Consider the following 18,990-nt stretch of genomic DNA (forward strand, 5'->3'; position numbering starts at 1 on the left):
CTCCCTCTTTGGGTGGGACCGAGGGGGGGGCTGAGGGGGGTTCCCCGGGGGAGAGGAGGACTCCCTCTTTGGGTGGGACCGAGGGGGGGGCTGAGGGGGGTTCCCCGGGGGGGCGGAGGACTCCCTCTTTGGGTGGGACCGAGGGGGGGGGAATGAGGGGGGTCCCATGGGGGGGCGGAGGACTCCCTCTTTGGGTGGGACCAAGGGGGGGGTTGAGGGGGAGTCTCCGGTGGGGGAGCTGAGGAGGCCGGAGGTGGGGCTTGCCCTGGCAGGGCAGAACGGGGTCGCATGCCCCGCACCCAACTCTTCCAGGTGGCAAATTGCAGCTTTCCGTTCAAGGGAGCCGACGAGGGAGCCTCCGGGCTGGGGGGGGAACAACGAAAAGGCCGCCTGGGCCCCGGGCCAAGAACCAGCGGGTGTCGTCAGCGGGGCCTGCAACGTTTTAGCACAGCTGGGAGCGGGGAGTGAGCCTGGGGCCGTCCGGAGCCGTGCCGAGAAGGCAGAGGCAAAGCGTTTCCAGATGCACGGCGGGGCGGGTGCGGGAGGGGGCGGCCGGCGTGGCCCCCTCCCGGACGGGAACATGGGCAGCCCAGCCCGGGGCTCCGCGGGGCGGGAAGTGGGGCTGGGGCAGCACGGTGAGGAGGGGTCGGCCGGTGATGTCAGGCCCCCGGAGCAGAGGGCAGGGGGGGTGGTAAACTGACTGGGGGGGAGCCCCCCTTGCGTTGTGTGACACAGAGAATTGGTGCGGGGACGTAGGGCAGACACCGCGCCCCTTTGTGGGCCTGTGTCGGGTCCCTGCTGGTGGCTCACGGAGCTTGTGACCCGAGCCGGGGTTCAAACGGGGTTCAGAAGGCACCGACCCAGCCATCGCCTGGCGAGGGCGGATTCCCAGGCTTCGGCTCAAGCCCCCGGCCCCTTTCTGGGCCTGCCCCCGGGGCCAGACTGTCTGGAACGAGGGGCTGCCACTGGCCACGGGGCAAAGCCGGGCGGGGACGAGCAAACCCAACCCCCAAAGTCCTAGGCTTTGGGTGCTGAGGGCCCACAGATTCAGCGGGTGTCCGTGGGAGCGGCGGGCGCTCGGTCCCTCTGCAGAGCAGGCTTGGGGGGTGTGGGCCTGGGAGGCAGGACTCCTGGGTTCATTCAGTGAGGGGCTGGGCGAAAGGAGAAATCAGACCCCTGGGTCCTTCGCCCTGTTCTGGGAGGCAGTGTTGCCTAGTGGCTAGAGCAGGGAGCAACGCCTCCCTTCCCAGCTCTGTCCCTTACTCGCTGTCCCGCACTGAGCAAGATGCCACCTCGCTCAGTGCCTCGGTTTCCCCCTCGTAACAGAGGGGCAGCCAGTCGGCCCGGCTCGCCCTGGGCTTTGCCTTTGTTCTCGGCCGGTCGGGGGCTTTTCTTCCTCTCCCCAAGCTGTGCGCGGGGGCGGCGGGCGAACGCTCTGCATTGCACAGGGAACGCACCAGCCTTCACCAGCCCGGCTGCTAGCTGCGGTGTCGGCTTCCCTCCTTCCCCTTGTCCCCTCCCTCCTTTGCGGGCGTGGGACGCCGGCGAGCGGACGCTGGCAGGGCACAATTGCCCCGCTGTCGGAGAGAGGGGGTCCCGGGAAGGGAGGGGTACAGAGGCCGCCTCCAGGCTGCAGCCTGGGTGACGATGCCTCACTAGCCCCGGGATGCTGGGAACAAAAGGAAAGAGGTCGCCAGAGAACTTGCCAGCGGCCTCTGCAGCTTCGCCCTGCCTGCCTGCCTGCCGGGGGCGCTCCGCTGCCAGCCCGGGGACGGGGGACTCGCTCGCTGCCCGTCAGGACACACGGAGTTAAAGGCGCCTCCTGCCAGTCAAACCCCACATTCATCTCTCCTCTCAAAGAGCCCAGACCCCAGACAAGCCTGCTCTTTTAGCGCAGACATAAAGGGCCTTCAGTCTCCCGCGGCTGCTTCTTCTCTCCTTGTCGCCCCCTTCTGCCCCCCGCCCCCCTCCCCCAGCGGCTCTGGGCACCTCTTGTGTCCCTCTCTGAATAGCAGGCTTGTGCGGCGCGGCGGGGTCAGGTGCAGGAGATGGAGCAACGCGGCCGACCGGCCCCAGATGGCCCGTGGACACAAGGAGCCGGTTCTGGGCCGGAGAGCAGGCCATAGCCAGCGGGAGGGCAAAGGGCCTTTTCTCTGCTCCTTGTCCAGGTTGAAAGGCTCTTGGAAACACCCCGGCGCGTTGACCTGCCCAGAGCGCCGAGCACTCAGCGGGGTGGCTCTAGGGCATTGGCCGGGGGTCGGCTCGATCGGCACCCGGCCCTGGCGTGACCGAGTGGGGCTCCCCGGGGAACTGCCCGGCTCCTTGTGTCGCCTGCAGATCTGGACACGCTCCTCTCGGACCTAGAGGCCTTCCTGCTGATCCTGGACCGGGAGAGCCTCAGCTCCCTTGCTCAGGCCAAGAAGAAATCCCTCGCGGAGCTGCTGGCCAGGCTGCAGCGCCCTCCGTGTATGTACCCTGCTGCCGCGGGGGGCTTCGGAGACAGGTGACACGGTGCCCACGACCCACGGGGGCGGCCGTATCCCGCTAGCCCCACAAGAGGGAACCTGCCGTTTCCACGGGCGCGCCGGGCTCCCGGGAGACTGGCCGGCTCCTTTGGGTTGGGCTCTCTGGATCTTTCATTATCCAGCCGGGCGCGCTCTGGGCCAATGAGATTGCCCCTCGGCGCCTGCCGGGAGCTGGTTCCGTCGAGTCCCTTTTCCGACCTATGCCCCAGTCGTCACCTGACCCCGGTCTGCGTCCCGGCTGCACTGTGGGTTTGCCCTGGGGATGGGGGCCTGTAGCCCAGGGGTTCCCAAACTTTTCGGCATCACACCCCCCTTTTTGATTTTTGAAAAACCCTCACGCCCCCCCCCCCAAAATAGCAGCCAAACTTGTTTATCACCAAAAAAACAAAAAAGAACTGACCGGGGCAGAAAACTTGATGGGGGGGGCTGAGTCACCTCGCGCCCCCCTGGAATTTCTTCACGCCCCCCAGTGGGAACCCATGCTGGAGGCGTTTCATTGATAAGCTGATGCTTGTTGGTTAATGGTATCGGTTACACTCCTGCCCCAGAGCCGGCTCCCTGCTCCGCCCCCTGGGAGCCAGGCCGGCAGGGGCTGGCAGAGCCCTGCACCCAGGAGGGTTTCACCGCGGACTCTGCAGCCGGAAGCAAAGCTTTACACGGCAGAGCCCCCGGTGCAGGGAACCGGTTACACGGTTACCAGATTCAACGATTTTTCACATCCCTCCTTTGCCCGGGGGGGTGGATATCCGCCAGTGGGGTGGCTGCAACCTGCTCCCTCCAGCTCTTCACAGATCGGGCACGTCCCCAGCCCCGCCCCTTCTGCTCAGGCCACGCCCCCTGCACCATGCGGCGGGAGGAAGGCCCGTGGCCCTGGGCTCCCTGGTCCCAGAACACAGGGAGGGCGGGTGACACGCAGCCCCAGCCTCCCGGAGCCCACCGAGGGCGGGTGCAAGGAGCCGCAATGCTCCGCCCCCTGTATGCCTGCAGCCTCGCGGAGACGGACGAGCCGTTTCTGGACTCAGGCTTGGACCAGTCCCTGTCCGAGGCTCCAGGATCTGAGGGCCATGGGGGAGTATCTGGAAGCCCCCAGCACCTGCCCGCCCAGGCATCCGACCCCATCCGGAGCAGCAGCCCGATCCCGGGGCTTTGCTCCCCCACCTGTCTGCTTCCCGCCCCCGCCCGTGACCCCGCGTCGCCTCTTTCCCTGCAGCAGAGGATGCAGAGTACATGATCATGCGCTGCATCCCGCCCTCCTCGGGGAGCAGCGCCGTCCCCACGCCGGCGGGCCGGAGCCCGCGCCAAGGTGAGCGGCGGCCGGGAGAGGAGGCGGGCGAAGAGCGGGAGGTCGTCCTAGACGTCAGGCCAGGCCCTGCTCTCGGGGACGGCGCCGGGGAGCGCAGTGACTCCAGGGCAGGTCCGAGCACATGGGCGCTGGGGAGGACTGGGGCCGTGGCCACAGCTCGGCTCTCCAGGTGGCCAGGAAGGATCTGGCTGGGGGTGGGCGGGGCTTGGCTCCAGGGGCGGGGCCTCAGGCAGAAGGGGCGGGGTTGGGGCTAGGGGGCGGGCTTGCCTTCCCCAGCTGGGCCCTCACCAGCCGCCCATGCCCGAGCCCCCCATGCATAAGATCAGAATCGGGCCGGGTGGCTCTGAGTTCAGCTGAGACACACGTGGGCCTGGCCCCGGGCGTGTTTGAAATGTCGGCCCTTGGGATGGAGGCAGGACTCTGCTTTGGCTGCAGGGTGCTCACAAGGCAGCCACCCAGTCTAGAGGCTCAGCCCGGCTGCAAAGCACCGAAGCCCGACAGCGGGGACCCCAAGGGGCACGTCCGTGCCGCCCGTGGCTGTAGAGCCCCTGGGGCTCCCTGCACTGTGGGGAGGCCCAAGAATCCGGGGGGCCCAGCCTCAGGGAGCAGATTTGCAAGCCGGGGTCCCTTAGTGACGCCGGCGGGACGATCCCCAATGCTTGGGCCTCGCCTCGCTTGCGTTGGCTCCCAGGGAGCTGGATCTGGCTTCTCCAGCTCCAGGTGCTGGGTCTGACGCGTTGGCGCGGCGTTTTGGCCCCCGTTGGGCACAGCCCCGGCACCCCGCGGCACCCGCACGGGGGCTCCCGGCTGCAACGGGCCCCCCTCGAAACGTTCTTAACCGTGATCTTTCTCGGCAGCGATGTCGTCCCCAGAGCCGCCGGGAAGGGGAGAGTGGGACCCGCCCACCGCCAACGGCCAGTGCTCCCCGGGTGGCGTAAGTCTGGGGCGCGCCGGGAGAGGGAGCCCCGGCCCAGATCCCAGGCCTCGCTGCCCGCTTGGCGCAGGGAGCGTGGCGAGGAATGTTCCCATGCAGCCTGCCAGCTCTGCCTGTCCAGCCGGGCCCGGGCTGCGTGTCATTCCTCGGAGCTTCCCGGCGCGAGCGCCGTCCCCAGCCCGGGGGGAGCCAGGCAGGCCAAGAAGGGCTGCGGGGAGGTTTGTCCCCACGACCAGACCAGCGCGGGCTGCAGGCAGGGGAGTGGGGGCGACGTGTCACCGATGAGGGCGGCCGGATTCTGCTGCTTGGTCTCCCAGCTGTCAAGGGGTGTCGCCGATCCCAAGGCCTCCATGGCTGGGGTTTGGGGTGACAGGCTGAGAGGGGATTAGAGGCCTCCCTGCCCCACTGCCCCGCCTGAGGAAGGGCTCTCCTTGGGCCCTGGGCCCAGCCCACAAGAGCAGATGGTTTGGCCATGAGATCACTGAGGAAGCGGAAAGGCCCAAGAGCGCCTGCAGCACAAACTGGGAGCTGTCCAGAGAGGGGTGTGCAGGGGTCTCCGCTCCCCCCCACTCGGTATCACGTGCCCGAGGAGCAACCCACCCGCGGGCAGGATCCCTGGGCGCGTTTTCTTGCCTCCGGGGATGTGCAGAATCGGGGCCGTTGTCCTGCGGGGGCAAGAGAGGCGCAGGATGCGGCCGACGCGGGTGCGCTGCATTGCAGGGAGGGACACGCGCCGCACCCTCGGTCGCACATGCACATGCAAGAGGACGTGTCGCGTTGCACGCTGCAGGACGTGGCGCGTTGCACGCTGCAGGACCTGTCGCGTTGCACGCTGCAGGACCTGTCGCGTTGCACGCTGCAGGACGTGGCGCGTTGCACGCTGCAGGACGTGTCGCGTTGCACGCTGCAGGATGTGTCGCGTTGCACGCTGCAAGACGTGTCGCATTGCACGCTGCAAGACGTGTCGCGTTGCACGCTGCAGGACGTGTCGCGTTGCACGCTGCAGGACGTGGCGCGTTGCACGCTGCAAGACGTGTCGCGTTGCCCGCTGCAGGACGTGTCGCGTTGCACGCTGCAGGACGAGTCGCGTTGCACGCTGCAGGACGTGTCGCGTTGCACGCTGCAAGACGTGTCGCGTTGCACGCTGCAGGACGTGTCGCGTTGCCCGAGGGGCAGAGCCTGCGGCGAATGGCACATGGCGCTGCAGGCCTCAGCGGGGGGGATGTCCCGTGGCATGTTGCATGGCAGGCACCGGTTTCGTTGGCTGCGGCCGGGGAGCTGCCCGCCGTGCGCAGCAGAGACGCGGCGTGTTCCCAGGCCGCGGAGCCCTGCGGAAGCGGCGGGACCCGGCCTTGCTTGTGCGGCGGGGGGCTCGGGCGCCGCCCTGGCGTTTCCCCGCGCCCCTCGGAGCAGCCACGCAGCGCCAGCCGAGTGCCGCAGCCGCCTCCCCCGGGCCGGCGGGAGTGGTGGGGGGCAGGACAACGTGGGCTCCAGATGAGGTCGCAGGAGCCGGGGGGCGGAGAACCACCCCCGGGAGGCTATTGGCAGCGTCCTGGGCCAGAGCGACAGGCCGCTGACGGGTTTCAGAAGCAGCGAATTTGGGAGCTCCCCAGCGTGAAGGCAGCAGAGGCCGAGTAAGCAGAGAGGCCGCTCGAGGGGCATGTGAGCCGGGAAGGAAGCAGAAATCCGAGCCGCGGGCATCAAAGGCTCTTTCATCTCAGTCCTGGCCAGATGCGGGACTCCAAGCGGCAGACGCTCTGCCCAGGCCCCGGGAGCAGGGCGAGGGCAGGCTGGGGGGGATCCAGGTGGGCTCCGAGCCCCCCGCAGCCTGAAACGGAGAGAGGGGGAAAGAGCAACTGCTCTGGGGAGGGGGGGCATACACAGCTCCTGGGCCCTCTCCTGAGCTCCCAGGGGGCTGGCAGGCAGAGCCCCCCGTCCCCGACGGACCCTGATCCTGCCTCCCCCATGCCCTGCGTGCTGTGTTGAGCTCTCCCTGCTCTTTCTAGACCAAGCCATTGGGCACCCTGCCCAGCCTGCCCGCTGAGGACTCCTACGAGGAGGCAGAACCCATCAGCCCGGGGGGACACGTGAGCCCAGGTAACCAGCCCCGTGGCACCCCTGGCTCGCTGCAATCTGCAGGAGGGACCAGGGTACAGCAGCTGGGGAGGCTGGGCCGGGTGTGCTGCCCAGCTCTCGCACGGGGCACCCCCGCTGCACTTTGCACGCCTGGGGTTCCTCTCTCCCTGCCGGCGTTCCCTGTACGTGGGCGCGTGGGCGGCCGCTCCGGAGAGTTTCCAGTGCCGCCCAGAGGATGGGCAGAGCACCTGCAGGTCGCTTTGTGTTTCTGTTGGTGGTGCACACTCGCACCTGCCTAGAAAAAAAATATTCCGCACACGGAAGAAAACGGTTAGAGGGAACAGTGCCCGTGACACATCTGCTGCCCTCCCCCCTCCGTGTGGGAACTGGCGTTGAAACTTCCCAAGGCTCCTTGCGTGGCTCCGGCGGCAAGGCACGCGCCCCCTTCCCAGCCCCTTCCCGACGGGCCCCCCCTGCATCTCCTTGGCCAGGCGCCTGCTGAGCGCCATCCGTCTGTGTGCGCAGCGGGTGGCGGGGACACTGACAGCAGCCACTACGAGTCGTACGGCGAGGACGACGACTGCGTGAAGGACCGGGCGCACTACATCCAGTGGCCACCCGCCGCCGAGGCCCCCGCGCGCCCCGAGGCCCAGCTCTGCGGCTTCCTCTGGAGGAAACGCTGGCTGGGGCAGTGGGCCAAGCAGCTGTTCATCATCCGGGAGCACGCCCTGCTGGTGAGCAGCGGGGCGGGGGCACTGCCAGGAGGAGACAGGGCTTCCCTCGCCCCTGCTGAGGAGACCAGGTGGCCGGGTTGGGGACAGGCCGGTGCAGGAGAGGGCCTGGCGGCCGGTGCCTCAGGGCAAAGACAGCAGGGAAGTGGAGGTGGGCGTGGGGAAGAGCTGGAGAATAAACAGAGTGGTAGAGGCATCCGCTGCCCTGAGCCGGCAAGTGCCCTACGCCCCAGACCTGCAGACCCTGCACCCCCATCCCCCCACATCCTGAACCCCCAGCCCTGCCCTCCTAAATCCCTAACCCCCATCCTCTCCCCTAAACCCCCATCCCGAACCCCTAACCCCCAGCCCTTCTAAATCCCTAACCCCCATCCTCTCCCCTAAACCCCCATCCCCCACATCCTGAACCCCCAGCCCTGCCCTCCTAAATCCCTAACCCCCATCCTCTCCCCTAAACCCCCATCCCCCACATCCTGAACCCCTAACTCCCAGCCCTTCTAAATCCCTAACCCCCATCCTCTCCCCTAAACCCCCATCCCCCACATCCTGAACCCCCAGCCCTGCCCTCCTAAATCCCTAACCCCCATCCTCTCCCCTAAACCCCCATCCCCCACATCCTGAACCCCTAACCCCCAGCCCAGCCCTCCTAAATCCCTAAACCCCCATCCCCCACATCCTGAACCCCTAACCCCCAGCCCTTCTAAATCCCTAACCCCCATCCTCATCCCTAAACCCCCATCCCCCAGCCCAGCCCTCCTAAATCCCTAACCCCCATCCTCTCCCCTAAACCCCCATCCCCCTGCATCCTGAACTCCTAACCCCCAGCCCAGCCCGCCTAAATCCCTAACCCCCATCCTCATCCCTAAACCCCCATATCCTGAACCCCAATCTCCAGCCTCCACCCTGCCCTCCTTAATCCCCATTCCCCCCCCATCCTCATCCCTAAACCCCTATCCTTCCACATCCTGAACCCCCATCCCCCCACCCTGCCCTCCTAGATCCCTAACTCCCACCCTCATCTTCACCCCTAAGCCCCCGATACTAAACTCCTGTCCCCCAATCCTCACTCCTAAACCCCAACCCTGAACCTCCATCCTCCTGCATCAGGAACTTCTAACTTCCATCCCCCCGACTCTGACCTCCTGAATACCTAACCTTGTCCCCCTGTCCTGCACCCCCATCCTCCCACACCCTGAACCCTGAACTCCATCCCCCAATCCTGACCCAACTGTGAACCCATGTCCCCCCAACCGTGACACCCTAAACTCACAACCCCGAAGACCCCAGATCCCGACCTCCCATCCCTAACCCTGCAGACCCCCCTCAAGACCTCTGCTCTTCCACCTTGAGCTCCAGCGCCCCAGCGGGAGGCTCCGGGTTGCCCCGGGCCAGGCTCTCTGGCCAGGGCGCTGTCTGAGCCGTGCCCTGTGCCGCCGCAGTGCTACAAGTGCGCCAAGGACCTGCAGCCCGTGCTGGAGCTGGACCTGCGGGGCTGCCGCGTGGCCTACAAGGCCAAGCGCGGCAAGAAGATGCAGCACGTGCTGAAGATCACGGGGGCGGCGTCGGAGGGGCTGGTGATGGGTTTCCAGAGCCGCCAGCAGGCCGAGGACTGGAGGAAGGTTTGGAGGTGTTACACCCTGGCAGCGCTGGGCACGGAGGGGGCCGTGGGCAGCGGGAGGGTGGAGCGTGGCCCTTCCCCCACCCCAGGAGCCCCGGAGGGGGGGCACTGTGGGGTCGGAGACCCTCTGCGGGGGGTGGGACCCACTGTCCAATCAGGATCCTGCGCTGCCCCCTCCCCTCTGTGGGGGGTGGGACCCACTGTCCAATCAGGGGCCTGTTCTGCCCCCTCCCCTCTGCAGGGGGTGAGATCCACTGTCCAATCAGGGTCCTGCACTGCCCCCTCCCCTCTGTGGGGGGTAGGACTCACTGTCCAATCAGGGGCCTGCGCTGCCCCCTCCTGCTGTGGGGGGTTGGACTCACTGTCCAATCAGGGGCCTGTGCTGCCCCCTCCTGCTGTGGGGGGTTGGACCCACTGTCCAATCAGGATCCTGCGCTGCCCCCTCCCCTCTGCGGGGGGTAGGACTCACTGTCCAATCAGGATCCTGCGCTGCCCCCTCCCCTCTGCGGGGGGTGGGACCCACTGTCCAATCAGGATCCTGCGCTGCCCCCTCCCCTCTGCGGGGGGTGGGACCCACTGTCCAATCAGGATCCTGCGCTGCCCCCTCCCCTCTGTGGGGGGTGGGACCCACTGTCCAATCAGGGGCCTGTTCTGCCCCCTCCCCTCTGCAGGGGGTGAGATCCACTGTCCAATCAGGGTCCTGCACTGCCCCCTCCCCTCTGTGGGGGGTAGGACTCACTGTCCAATCAGGGGCCTGCGCTGCCCCCTCCTGCTGTGGGGGGTTGGACTCACTGTCCAATCAGGATCCTGCGCTGCCCCCTCCCCTCTGCGGGGGGTGGGACCCACTGTCCAATCAGGGGCCTGCGCTGCCCCCTCCCCTCTGTGGCTGGGGGGAGGTGAGGGGCACTGTCGGGTCCATAAGTTGTAGCCTGGCTCCCCCTGCAGGCCGAGCTGGGTGCTGACCGTTGTTTGCAGGAGCCTCCCACAGCAGCCATGGGGAGTTGTGCTGGGGGGGGGCAGCCTGCGCCCCCTCTCCCCAGGCTGCGGTGCATCCCCACCCAGCGTTTCCCAAGGGGGTGGCAGAAACAAGGGGGCTCCAACCCCCGGGATGTGACTCTGCTGCTGAGGGGGCTGGGCTCCTGCTGCGCCTGGGGGGCAGGACCCCCAGCTGCCCCTTCGGGGGCTGTAATGCTGCCCCGTTCTCGCAGGTGATGGAGGAGGTGAGCAGCTCTCCTCTCAGCAGGCTGTCTGCCCCCAGCTCCCCAGCAGCGGCCAGCTCGGACCAGGGCAGGGACTCCCACCAGGTGAGTAGGGTCCTTAGCCGTTTCTGGGACCCTGGAGTGCTGACCCGGCCCCTCTCCCCACCCAAGTGAGCATCGTTGTTCCAGCAGGGAAACTGAGGCACGGGAGGACATCACATAGCCACGGACACGCAGTGAGTCAGTGGCAGAGAAGAGACTAGACCTTGACTCCCAGGCCCTGCTACCCCACCCTGTCCTCAGCGGCTCCTTCCACAACAGGCCCAGCCGGCTGCTACCCACGGGAGGTGCCCATATGGGGTCCCATTGCTGGGGAGTTGGGCCTGAGGGCACAGCGTGGCCCGCAGAATTCGAGGGAGGTAGACGCCCTTGTGAGGCCATGGGCGGTTTGAAAGGTCCCATGTGATGAGGCTTCCCCCTCTCTTCCCCCCATGCCTGGGAAAACTCCCCCTGCTTGTCCACTCCCCTCGGCCCAGCCATCACAGCCTGTGGCACCCGTGTCTCTCTCAGGGGATTGGTTCCCAGCCTGGCTCCGATTCCGAGGAGGAGAATTCCCCGGGCAGCCCCGCTGCAGCCGGCTGCCTGCCAAGTGGCGAGCCAACGAAAGGAGGTGCGGCATGGCCCGGCCTGACACCGTTCTGAGCCGCCTGCCTGCGGGACCCACGGCAGGAACAGCCGGGGGGCTGGAGGATTGGCAGAGCTGGCGGGGAGAGGGGGAAGTGTTCCAGGGCTGGAACAGCTGGGGTTTGGTGCATTGGCAGAGCTGGGGGGGGGTGATCCAGCACTATACAGCCATGGGGCTGGTGCATTGGCAGAGCTGGGGGGGGGGTGATCCAGCACTAGAACAGCCATGGGGCTGGTGCATTGGCAGAGCTGGGGGGGTGATCCAACACTAGAACAGCCATGGGGCTGGTGCATTGGCAGAGCTGGGGGGGGGGTGATCCAGCACTAGAACAGCCATGGGGCTGGTGCATTGGCAGAGCTGGGGGGGGGGTGATCCAGCACTAGAACAGCCATGGGGCTGGTGCATTGGCAGAGCTGGGGGGGGGGGTGATCCAGCACTAGAACAGCCATGGGGCTGGTGCATTGGCAGAGCTGGGGGGGGGGGTGATCCAGCACTAGAACAGCCATGGGGCTGGTGCATTGGCAGAGCTGGGGGGGGGGGTGATACAGCACTAGAACAGCCATGGGGCTGGTGCATTGGCAGAGCTGGGGGGGGGGGGGTGATACAGCACTAGAACAGCCATGGGGCTGGTGCATTGGCAGAGCTGGGGGGGGGGGTGATACAGCACTAGAACAGCCATGGGGCTGGTGCATTGGCAGAGCTGGGGGGGGGGGTGATCCAGCACTAGAACAGCCATGGGGCTGGTGCATTGGCAGAGCTGGGGGGGGGGTGATCCAGTACTAGAATAGCCATGGGGCTGGTGCATTGGCAGAGCTGGGGGGGTGATCCAGGTTTGGAACAGCCTGGGGGGGAGGCTGGTGCATTGGCAGAGCTGGGGGGGGGGGGTGATCCAGCACTAGAACAGCCATGGGGCTGGTGCATTGGCAATGCAATGGGGGTAACTGCACACACAGCCCGTGCCCTCAGCCCCAGGCTTTCCTGAGCTCCGGAGGCAGCAGCTGCGGTCCGTGCTGGGTGGGGCACTGCGGAGCCCTCTCCCCGATGGCGGAGGCGGGGGCAGGACGTCCCCTAACGAGACGCTTTGCAGGGTTCCTGGACGTGCAGCGGAACGGCCAGTGGCAGAAGCTCTGGTGCCGGGTGGAGCAGGGCGCCGTGCGGATGTTCAGAGACCCCGGCTGCACCGAGAGCCCCGAATACGCTGTGCCGCTGGCGAGCAGCGACGTGAGCCCAGGGGCCGACGCAGGCCAGCGCCGTCACATCTACCTCAGCCAGCAAGGCAGAGAGGTCGTTGTCCTGCAGGTGTGTGGTGCTGCTGCGCGAACCGGCCCGTATTCCCTCTATTGCCATCCATGCGCGGAATAAATATGTGTGCACCAAGGCATGTGCGGATGTGCACCACCAGTAGACAGGCATGTGCCCAGTCGCTCCTAGTTCTTGTCCTGCCCTTCTCGCTGCCCAGCTGATGCCGGTCCCCAGAGGAGGGCCTCTCGCTGGCCCCTCCCTGATGATTCTGGCCCCAAGGAGATAACTGAGCTCCATCCCCTTCTCCGGTGCAGACCCACTCGGACGACGAGAGGGACGTCTGGCTGAAGATCCTGCAGAGGGAGAAGGGAGCAGAATCAACCTCCACGTATGAAACCTCGGTGCTTGGGGAGGCCCCCAACTCTGCCCCTGTGGGGTAAGGAGAACCCGAGCCCTCTGGCCCCCAAGACCCCGCGCCCATTCAGAGCCCCTCCCCCATGTCTTTAGGCTGGCCTCCCTTTCTTAGCTGTCGTCCCATTTTCCTTCCCCCTCTGCTAAGGCAGGGGCCCTGGCAGCGTCTTTCCAGCGACAGGGCCCCCGTACACAGGATCTGGCTGCTCCTGCATCTGGCACAGGGAGCCTGTTACTAGTGCATGACGGAAGCATGTGCTAGCCATGTTGGAGACATCCCGTGTTGAGTCCGGATCCCTGAATTTACTGCTCAGAGGCATAGGGCAGCCAGATGGCAGTCGTCAGACTCTACTGCGTCTGGCTCGCAGAGCTCACGGCCCCCGGGTGCTAAGCATGGAAAGTACCCCCCTCCCCCTCCACGGGTGCCCAGTGTCATGGGGCTGCCTCTTTGCTCTGCCCGCAGGGCCCTGCTGCTGCGCAGATTCCCGACCCCCAACACCTACATGGACGACCCCTTTGGGCAGCTCCCGCCGGCAACGCACCCCAGCCCCATCTACTCCAACGCGGATTTACTGCGCCAGCTGGTAACCGCCACACAGCCAGGCCCTGGGCCGGCAAAGCCGTAGGGCAGCCGGACTGAGCCACCCCCAAGGGGATCTGGGCCAGCGCGCCCGGCTGGACCGTCTACCGGCTCCTCACTGGCTTCTCTTTGCAGCAGCAGCGCTTGGACAAAGCCTCCCAAGACCAGCCGCAGAGGCTCCTGTCTGCCCTTCCCGGCCGGGCCCCGGAGGAGACCGGTGAGCGAGAGTCCCTCTTGCTGCGTGGCAAGGCCGTGGCGGCCCGAGGGGGCAGGCTCTGCGTCCGACAGCAGCCACGCGTGGCACGCACTCCGAGAGAGGCCACGTGCCAGCGCCGCTCGGCTCCCACGCGCCGCGGCACGGGCTGAGAGGGCATCACTGCCTTCCTGGGGCAGGCTGGCGCTAGCGGGCTGCATAGACCGGTGCCCTTCTGCTTCGCATTGCCTGCTCCAGAGCGCCCCACCCCCTTAGCCTCGGGCATGTCCAGGATCCCCCTGGGCCACACGCCGAGGTTGGTTCAGCCTGTCCGAGTGCTCCCGGTCACACAGCCCTTCCTTCCCGCGCTCTTCCAGCCACACCTCCAGCCAGCCCGGGCAAGGCTCCGAGCGAGCAGCGGGTCCAGGTGGCCCCAGAGCTGAGGAACCGGGATTTTTTCCAGTCCCAGCGGACGCTGACGCCGCCCGAGAGGAAAGCTGCTCCCGACAGCTTGGATTTCTTCATCGGTACGGTCGCTGCACAGCCTCAGGCAGGCTGCTGACCCCACCGTGCCCCTCTGGCAGGGGCCAGCATGAGTTACCTAGTGCAAGAGCGGGCGAGGAGAGCACAAGAACGGCCAGACTGGGTCAGAACAAAGGTCCATCCAGCCCGGAATCGTTTCTGCCCACAGTGGCCAATGCCAGATGCCCCAGAGGGAGGGAACACAACAGGGAATCCTCACATGATCCCTCTCCTGTCATCCAATCCCAGACACACAGAGGCTAGGGACACCGTTCCTACCCATCCTGGCTAATAGCCATTGATGGACCTAACCTCCAGGAATCTATCTAGCTCTCTTTTGAACCCTGTTAAAGTCCTAGTCTTCACCACATCCTCTGGCGAGGAGTTCCACAGGTTACCTGTGCGCTGAGTGAAGAAAAACTTCCTTTGGTTTGTTTTAAACCTGCTGCCTATTCATTTCATTGGGTGACCCCCGTTCTTATATTGTGGGAGTAAGTAAATAACTTTTCCTTATTCACTGTTTGACCCACGGGTGTCCTGTGACTCTCGGGGCATGGCTGTAACTTGCAGTGGCAGGATTGGGCCTTCAGCCTGCCACGTGGGCCCACGATCTGCCGCCGCACCACCCGCATGTTGTTTTGCAGGTAAAAGAGCCTTTCCCAAGCTGGAGGAGACGGTGGGGCAGCTGGAGAGGGCGTGCCGGGTGAAAGCCAGGCTGAAGGCCGGCTCGGAGATGAACCTGCTAGACATCGGCAGGTCTCTGAAGGGCCACATAGCCACTGCCACCAGCTCCGAGGTAAGGGTGTGTGTGTGTGTGTGTGTGTGTGGGCCACATAGCCACTGCCACCAGCTCCGAGGTGGGGGGGGGGGGGGGGGTGTGTGTGTGTGTGTGTGTGTGTGTGTGTGTGTGTGTGTGTGTGTGTGTGTGTGTGTGTGTGTGTGTGTGTGTGTGGGTGTGTGTGTGTGTGTGTGTGTGTGTGTGAGAGAGAGAGAAAGAGAGAGAGAGAGAGAATCAGCAGGGATTTTCCTGCAGCTTCCTGCCTTTCCCTTCTCCCCTCTCTTCCCCAGCGTCTTCTTGTCTCCCTCATTCGGCTGCTTCTCTCCTGTTCCTTGAGAAGGGCGGGTCCAGCGTAGGTCTTTCTCCCCTGCCGTTGGACCGGGCTCTCTCACTCACGGCCCGAGCAGTCCCACAGTCTGGCCCAGGCATGGCTGCTGAGTCCCTGCCGCCCCTGGGGGGTGTCCGTACCCTTCCCCCGAGTCCGGCCCCCCCCATTGCACCCGTTCCTTCAAGCCCCCTTCCCGAGGGACGCGGCTTTGGTGATTACCGGGGGGCCTGGCGCGGGGCGGAAGCAGGGGTCGGGCCACCCCGCCCTCACTGCGGCGATGGGAGCTGCGGGAAAGCGGAGCGACGCAGCAGCCTCTGCTCCGCCCCCCTCTCCCAGGCCAGCCCGGCTGCTCTGCTTCTCCACGGCAGTGGGGAGCGGAGCGTCCCCCCGCCCCAGTGCAGCCTGGCTGGGAAGATGGCGGCAGAGCGGAGCGCACGGCTGCGGGTCTCCCCACCACCGCGGGGAGAGCAGGGGGGCCTGACCCCTGCTGCCAGGCCCAGCCCGCCCGGGACCCCGCGGGCCAACCTAAGGATGGGGGACCATCTCATCCAGAGGAAGGGTGGAGGGGCCCCAAAGTGTGGGGCCCGGGGTGGCTGCGTTGAACCATCTGGTGGAAGGTGCACACACCGCCCAGGGCCACAGGGACGTGCCGGGGCGCTAGTGGCGGTGGCAGCCGGGGCCCCAAGGGGGTTTTAAATTGCCCAGGAGGGGCAGGAGGACCCCTGGGGGGTGTTGTGCACAGGCTAAAAAGCAGAGACCCTGCCCCCTCCCCTGGAGCCCTGCCAGAGGGGGTGCCTGCTGGCCTGCTCGGAGGATTTGAGGACTGGCCCTGAGATAAAGTGTGCTTGAGGCAAAGCAGGGAGGTGCGGCGGGGAGATGTCTGACCAGAGACCGAGCAGGCCCGGCCCTAGAGTCTCTGCGGGCGAGGCAGTGAGGGTCAGGGGTCCCACGTCCGCCTCTCTTCTCCGCAGGCTTCCTTCCTGACACCGCTGCTGAAGCGCACCACCTCCACCAAGAGCGCGCTGCGGCGCGTCCCCTCCGTGGTGGTCATTGAAAAGGGGAAGGTTCTGCAGAAGAGAAAGGTACCGAGGGACGTCCCCCGGGCTGGGGAGAGGGGCGCGGGCGGGGGACAGGCCTGGCTTGCGTAACGCCCGCCCCAGGAGAGGGGAGTCACTGGCCTTTCTCCGTCCTTCTCCTTCAGGAATGGGAGCTGAAGTCTGCCATGTAGCCGGCCCCTTCGTTGCCAAAGGCAGGTGGCCTTGCACTGTACAGAGCCCAGCTGACTGCGGCTGTGTCTATACCGTGAACGCTGCGTGTGGACCATGCAGGAGAAACGCTGTATCGCTCTTTTGTTGTTTTTTACCGTAGTGATCCATGTTAGGAGAACGCCTTTTGTCCTTTGAAACGGACAGGATTGTCATAGGGGCTGTCTAGCCGTGTGTTCTTGAGTCCTTCAGAGTCTTTCATGGCTCTCCTCCACTCGTCTTCATAGCAAACATCACATTCCCGGGCTCCAGAGAGGTGGCTGCCCTATTTTTGGTGTGAGAATCACAAGTCGGGATGGAAGGATGCCGCTCTTTGATAACATCCCGTGCATTTTGCAGCAGGGCGTGTCTGATCTCAGCTGAGTGCTTCTATCTGGGGGCGCCGGCCCTGCACCCAAGAGTCAAACGGGGAGGAGGCTGTTGGGAGGTGTGTGTGGAGTCCGCGTGCTGGGACTGAAAGGAGAAGGGACGTTAGTGGGGACTAAGAAATGTGGCAGCTGCTTTTAAAGTGGTCCGCAGTGATCACAGGCTCTGCTAGGAGACACCGTCGTTTCATTAGCCATTTAGAAACAGGAAATGCACTTCGTTTTGGAAACTAACCGTCCAGTATCAGTGTCCAGTGAGCTAACACCCTGTGCAGGATGTAGATGCCGACCAGTGTAGTGAATCAAGCACAGGGCAGGCAGTTCAGAGGACTAGGTTTTGTCCTCAGCAGTGCCACTCCACAACCTTGGACAAGTCTTTCCCCCTCTGCCTCCCTCGGCTTCTCCCTCTATCAAACAGGCCTCATGACGCTGGGCCACTTACCTAAAGCAATTCGATCCGCTGCTGGAAACAGCAACAGAGCAAGGGCAAAGTCTGGTTAGAATCTAGGACTGGCAGAGACCTCAGGAGTCATCGAGTCCAGCCCCCTGCCCAAAGCAGGGCCAACCCCAACTCAGTCATCCACCCAGGGTTTGCCAAGCCGGGCCTTCAAAACCTCCAGGGATGGAGATTCCAACCCAACCCAGTGCTGGTTAGTCACTTTCTCCCAAGCTTGACATCTCAGGTGCTCAGTGAATATTGACGGCCGAGGCCGACCGGCCGCAAATGTCATTACAGCAAGCGGCACAAGAGTGAGAATAGTGTCAAAACAGGGACAGTGATTACATGTATCTTCACAGGGGACCCACTGAGCTCCAAGGTACTATGTTGTAAATAAACTAGCGCCCTGTGTTCCACTAACCCCGTAGGAGCTGACGAGACTTTTTCAAAACACAGAGAACTCGTTATTTATGTTCTTCGGCCAAGTTGCGGACAACGGGAACCAATGTCATGTCACCATAGTCAGTTGCATTTTCCAGCTCTGATCAGCAGTCAAAGCTGCCTGCATAGGACCCTCCTGCACTTGGGCCCAGTGTGACAGCAACCCCAGCACACCTGGGATTGAAACGGACCCTCTGGAGCTAAAATGCCGAGTCGCTTCTGCTGGGCCGCTATAAGAGGTTCCCATCCTCAGCAGAGCGTAGAGAGGGACTCACTGCACCATCACCCTGTGGGTTTTACAGGGGCTTACTCATGCAGACCGAAATTACAGGATCGGGGTATGGGAACTTGACTGTAGCCTAAAGCAAGAGACAGTTGATTTCCATTGCATAGTGCTGCAAAGTTTGGGTTGCAAACACTGTTGAAAAGCAACTTTTTGCATCGGATTTTGTTTTGTAATTGTAGAAATATTTTTCTAATGTTCTTGAGTTTTTTAAAAACAGGCTCTTACCAAATTTTAAATGGGGAGGAGGGAAATGTTGACAGTGGGCCTTTAAAAGTCCATTGTGTAACTCGTTAATTCAGAAAGATGTGGGGTTATATGGGGGGGGATCTTCTTTGTTTGTTGTTGCTGGGTTTTGAGTTGTTTTTAACACATTATCATGCCAAATAAACATTTCAAACCCCACCTTTTACCTTGCAAAATGCATGATGCTTGGAGATGTTTGCTTGCATCTGATTTGTGCCGAGACTTTGCAATGGGGAAATATTGACCAGGAACACAGCCGAGGTTCAACAGACATGGAGGATTTGATCCATGGTGAAATTACAATCCAGAGGTGAAAAAAGCCTGTGCATGAAATGGCTGGACCCCCAGTTCCCCTGTCCCACCCCACCATCACTTCAAGTTTAAAAATGAGACTTCCTGTGAGAAGTCAAGGGAAACCCCCTGGAAAAGGGGAGAGCCCGTTCTTTTAAAGGGTGCTTGAGGGAAACATGATTTCCTGTCTCAGCTGTGGATTTTTCTCTCAAGGACACAGTTCTGCTGCCCTCTGGCAATGGTGTAAATGGCACAAGTGGCCACTGGCTGCTTGCACCGAGGCGTGCCCCTTTCGTGATTTTTAAAAAAATATATATTTTTAAAAAAGGGGGAGAGGTCACCCTGTGGGCTCCTGCCCTCTTCCTCCAACTCCTCCGTACTCCTCTGCCCCCAGCTCCCCCATACCTGTCTGGCCCCAGCTCCCCCATACTCCTGCCCCCCGCGCCCCTATACCCCTCCTGCCTCCAGCTCCCCATATCCATCTGCCCCAGCTCCCCCATACTTCTCTGCCCCCCGTTCCCCCATACCCTCCTGC

General features: G+C 64.1%; 1 protein-coding gene across 4 annotated transcripts in view; it reads left to right on the forward strand.

The window, feature by feature from the left end:
- LOC102461513 (actin filament-associated protein 1-like 2) overlaps positions 1-18,856 on the forward strand; it is a 30,178-nt gene extending 11,322 nt beyond the window's left edge. The window contains exons 2-17 of one of the 4 annotated variants that reach the window (XM_075911029.2): positions 2,338-2,466; positions 3,736-3,939; positions 4,686-4,762; positions 6,769-6,859; positions 7,364-7,572; positions 9,009-9,188; positions 10,396-10,491; positions 10,957-11,056; positions 12,159-12,370; positions 12,628-12,749; positions 13,188-13,308; positions 13,440-13,521; positions 13,875-14,024; positions 14,664-14,815; positions 16,097-16,207; positions 16,327-18,852. In XM_075911029.2, the coding sequence (XP_075767144.2) occupies positions 2,338-2,466; positions 3,736-3,939; positions 4,686-4,762; positions 6,769-6,859; positions 7,364-7,572; positions 9,009-9,188; positions 10,396-10,491; positions 10,957-11,056; positions 12,159-12,370; positions 12,628-12,749; positions 13,188-13,308; positions 13,440-13,521; positions 13,875-14,024; positions 14,664-14,815; positions 16,097-16,207; positions 16,327-16,353 (2,063 nt within the window). In that variant the 3' untranslated portion in view covers positions 16,354-18,852. Of the gene's footprint in view, positions 1-2,337; positions 2,467-3,735; positions 3,940-4,685; positions 4,763-6,768; positions 6,860-7,363; positions 7,573-9,008; positions 9,189-10,395; positions 10,492-10,956; positions 11,057-12,158; positions 12,371-12,627; positions 12,750-13,187; positions 13,309-13,439; positions 13,522-13,874; positions 14,025-14,663; positions 14,816-16,096; positions 16,208-16,326 lie in introns of all 4 variants that reach the window. The other 3 variants (XM_075911028.2, XM_075911027.2, XM_075911030.2) reach the window with 3 other exon arrangements.
- Positions 18,857-18,990: the final 134 nt, after the last annotated feature.

Source organism: Pelodiscus sinensis, chromosome 28 (assembly GCF_052426305.1).
Source record: "Pelodiscus sinensis isolate ZL-2025 chromosome 28, ASM5242630v1, whole genome shotgun sequence".
Taxonomy (NCBI): Eukaryota; Metazoa; Chordata; order Testudines; family Trionychidae; genus Pelodiscus; species Pelodiscus sinensis.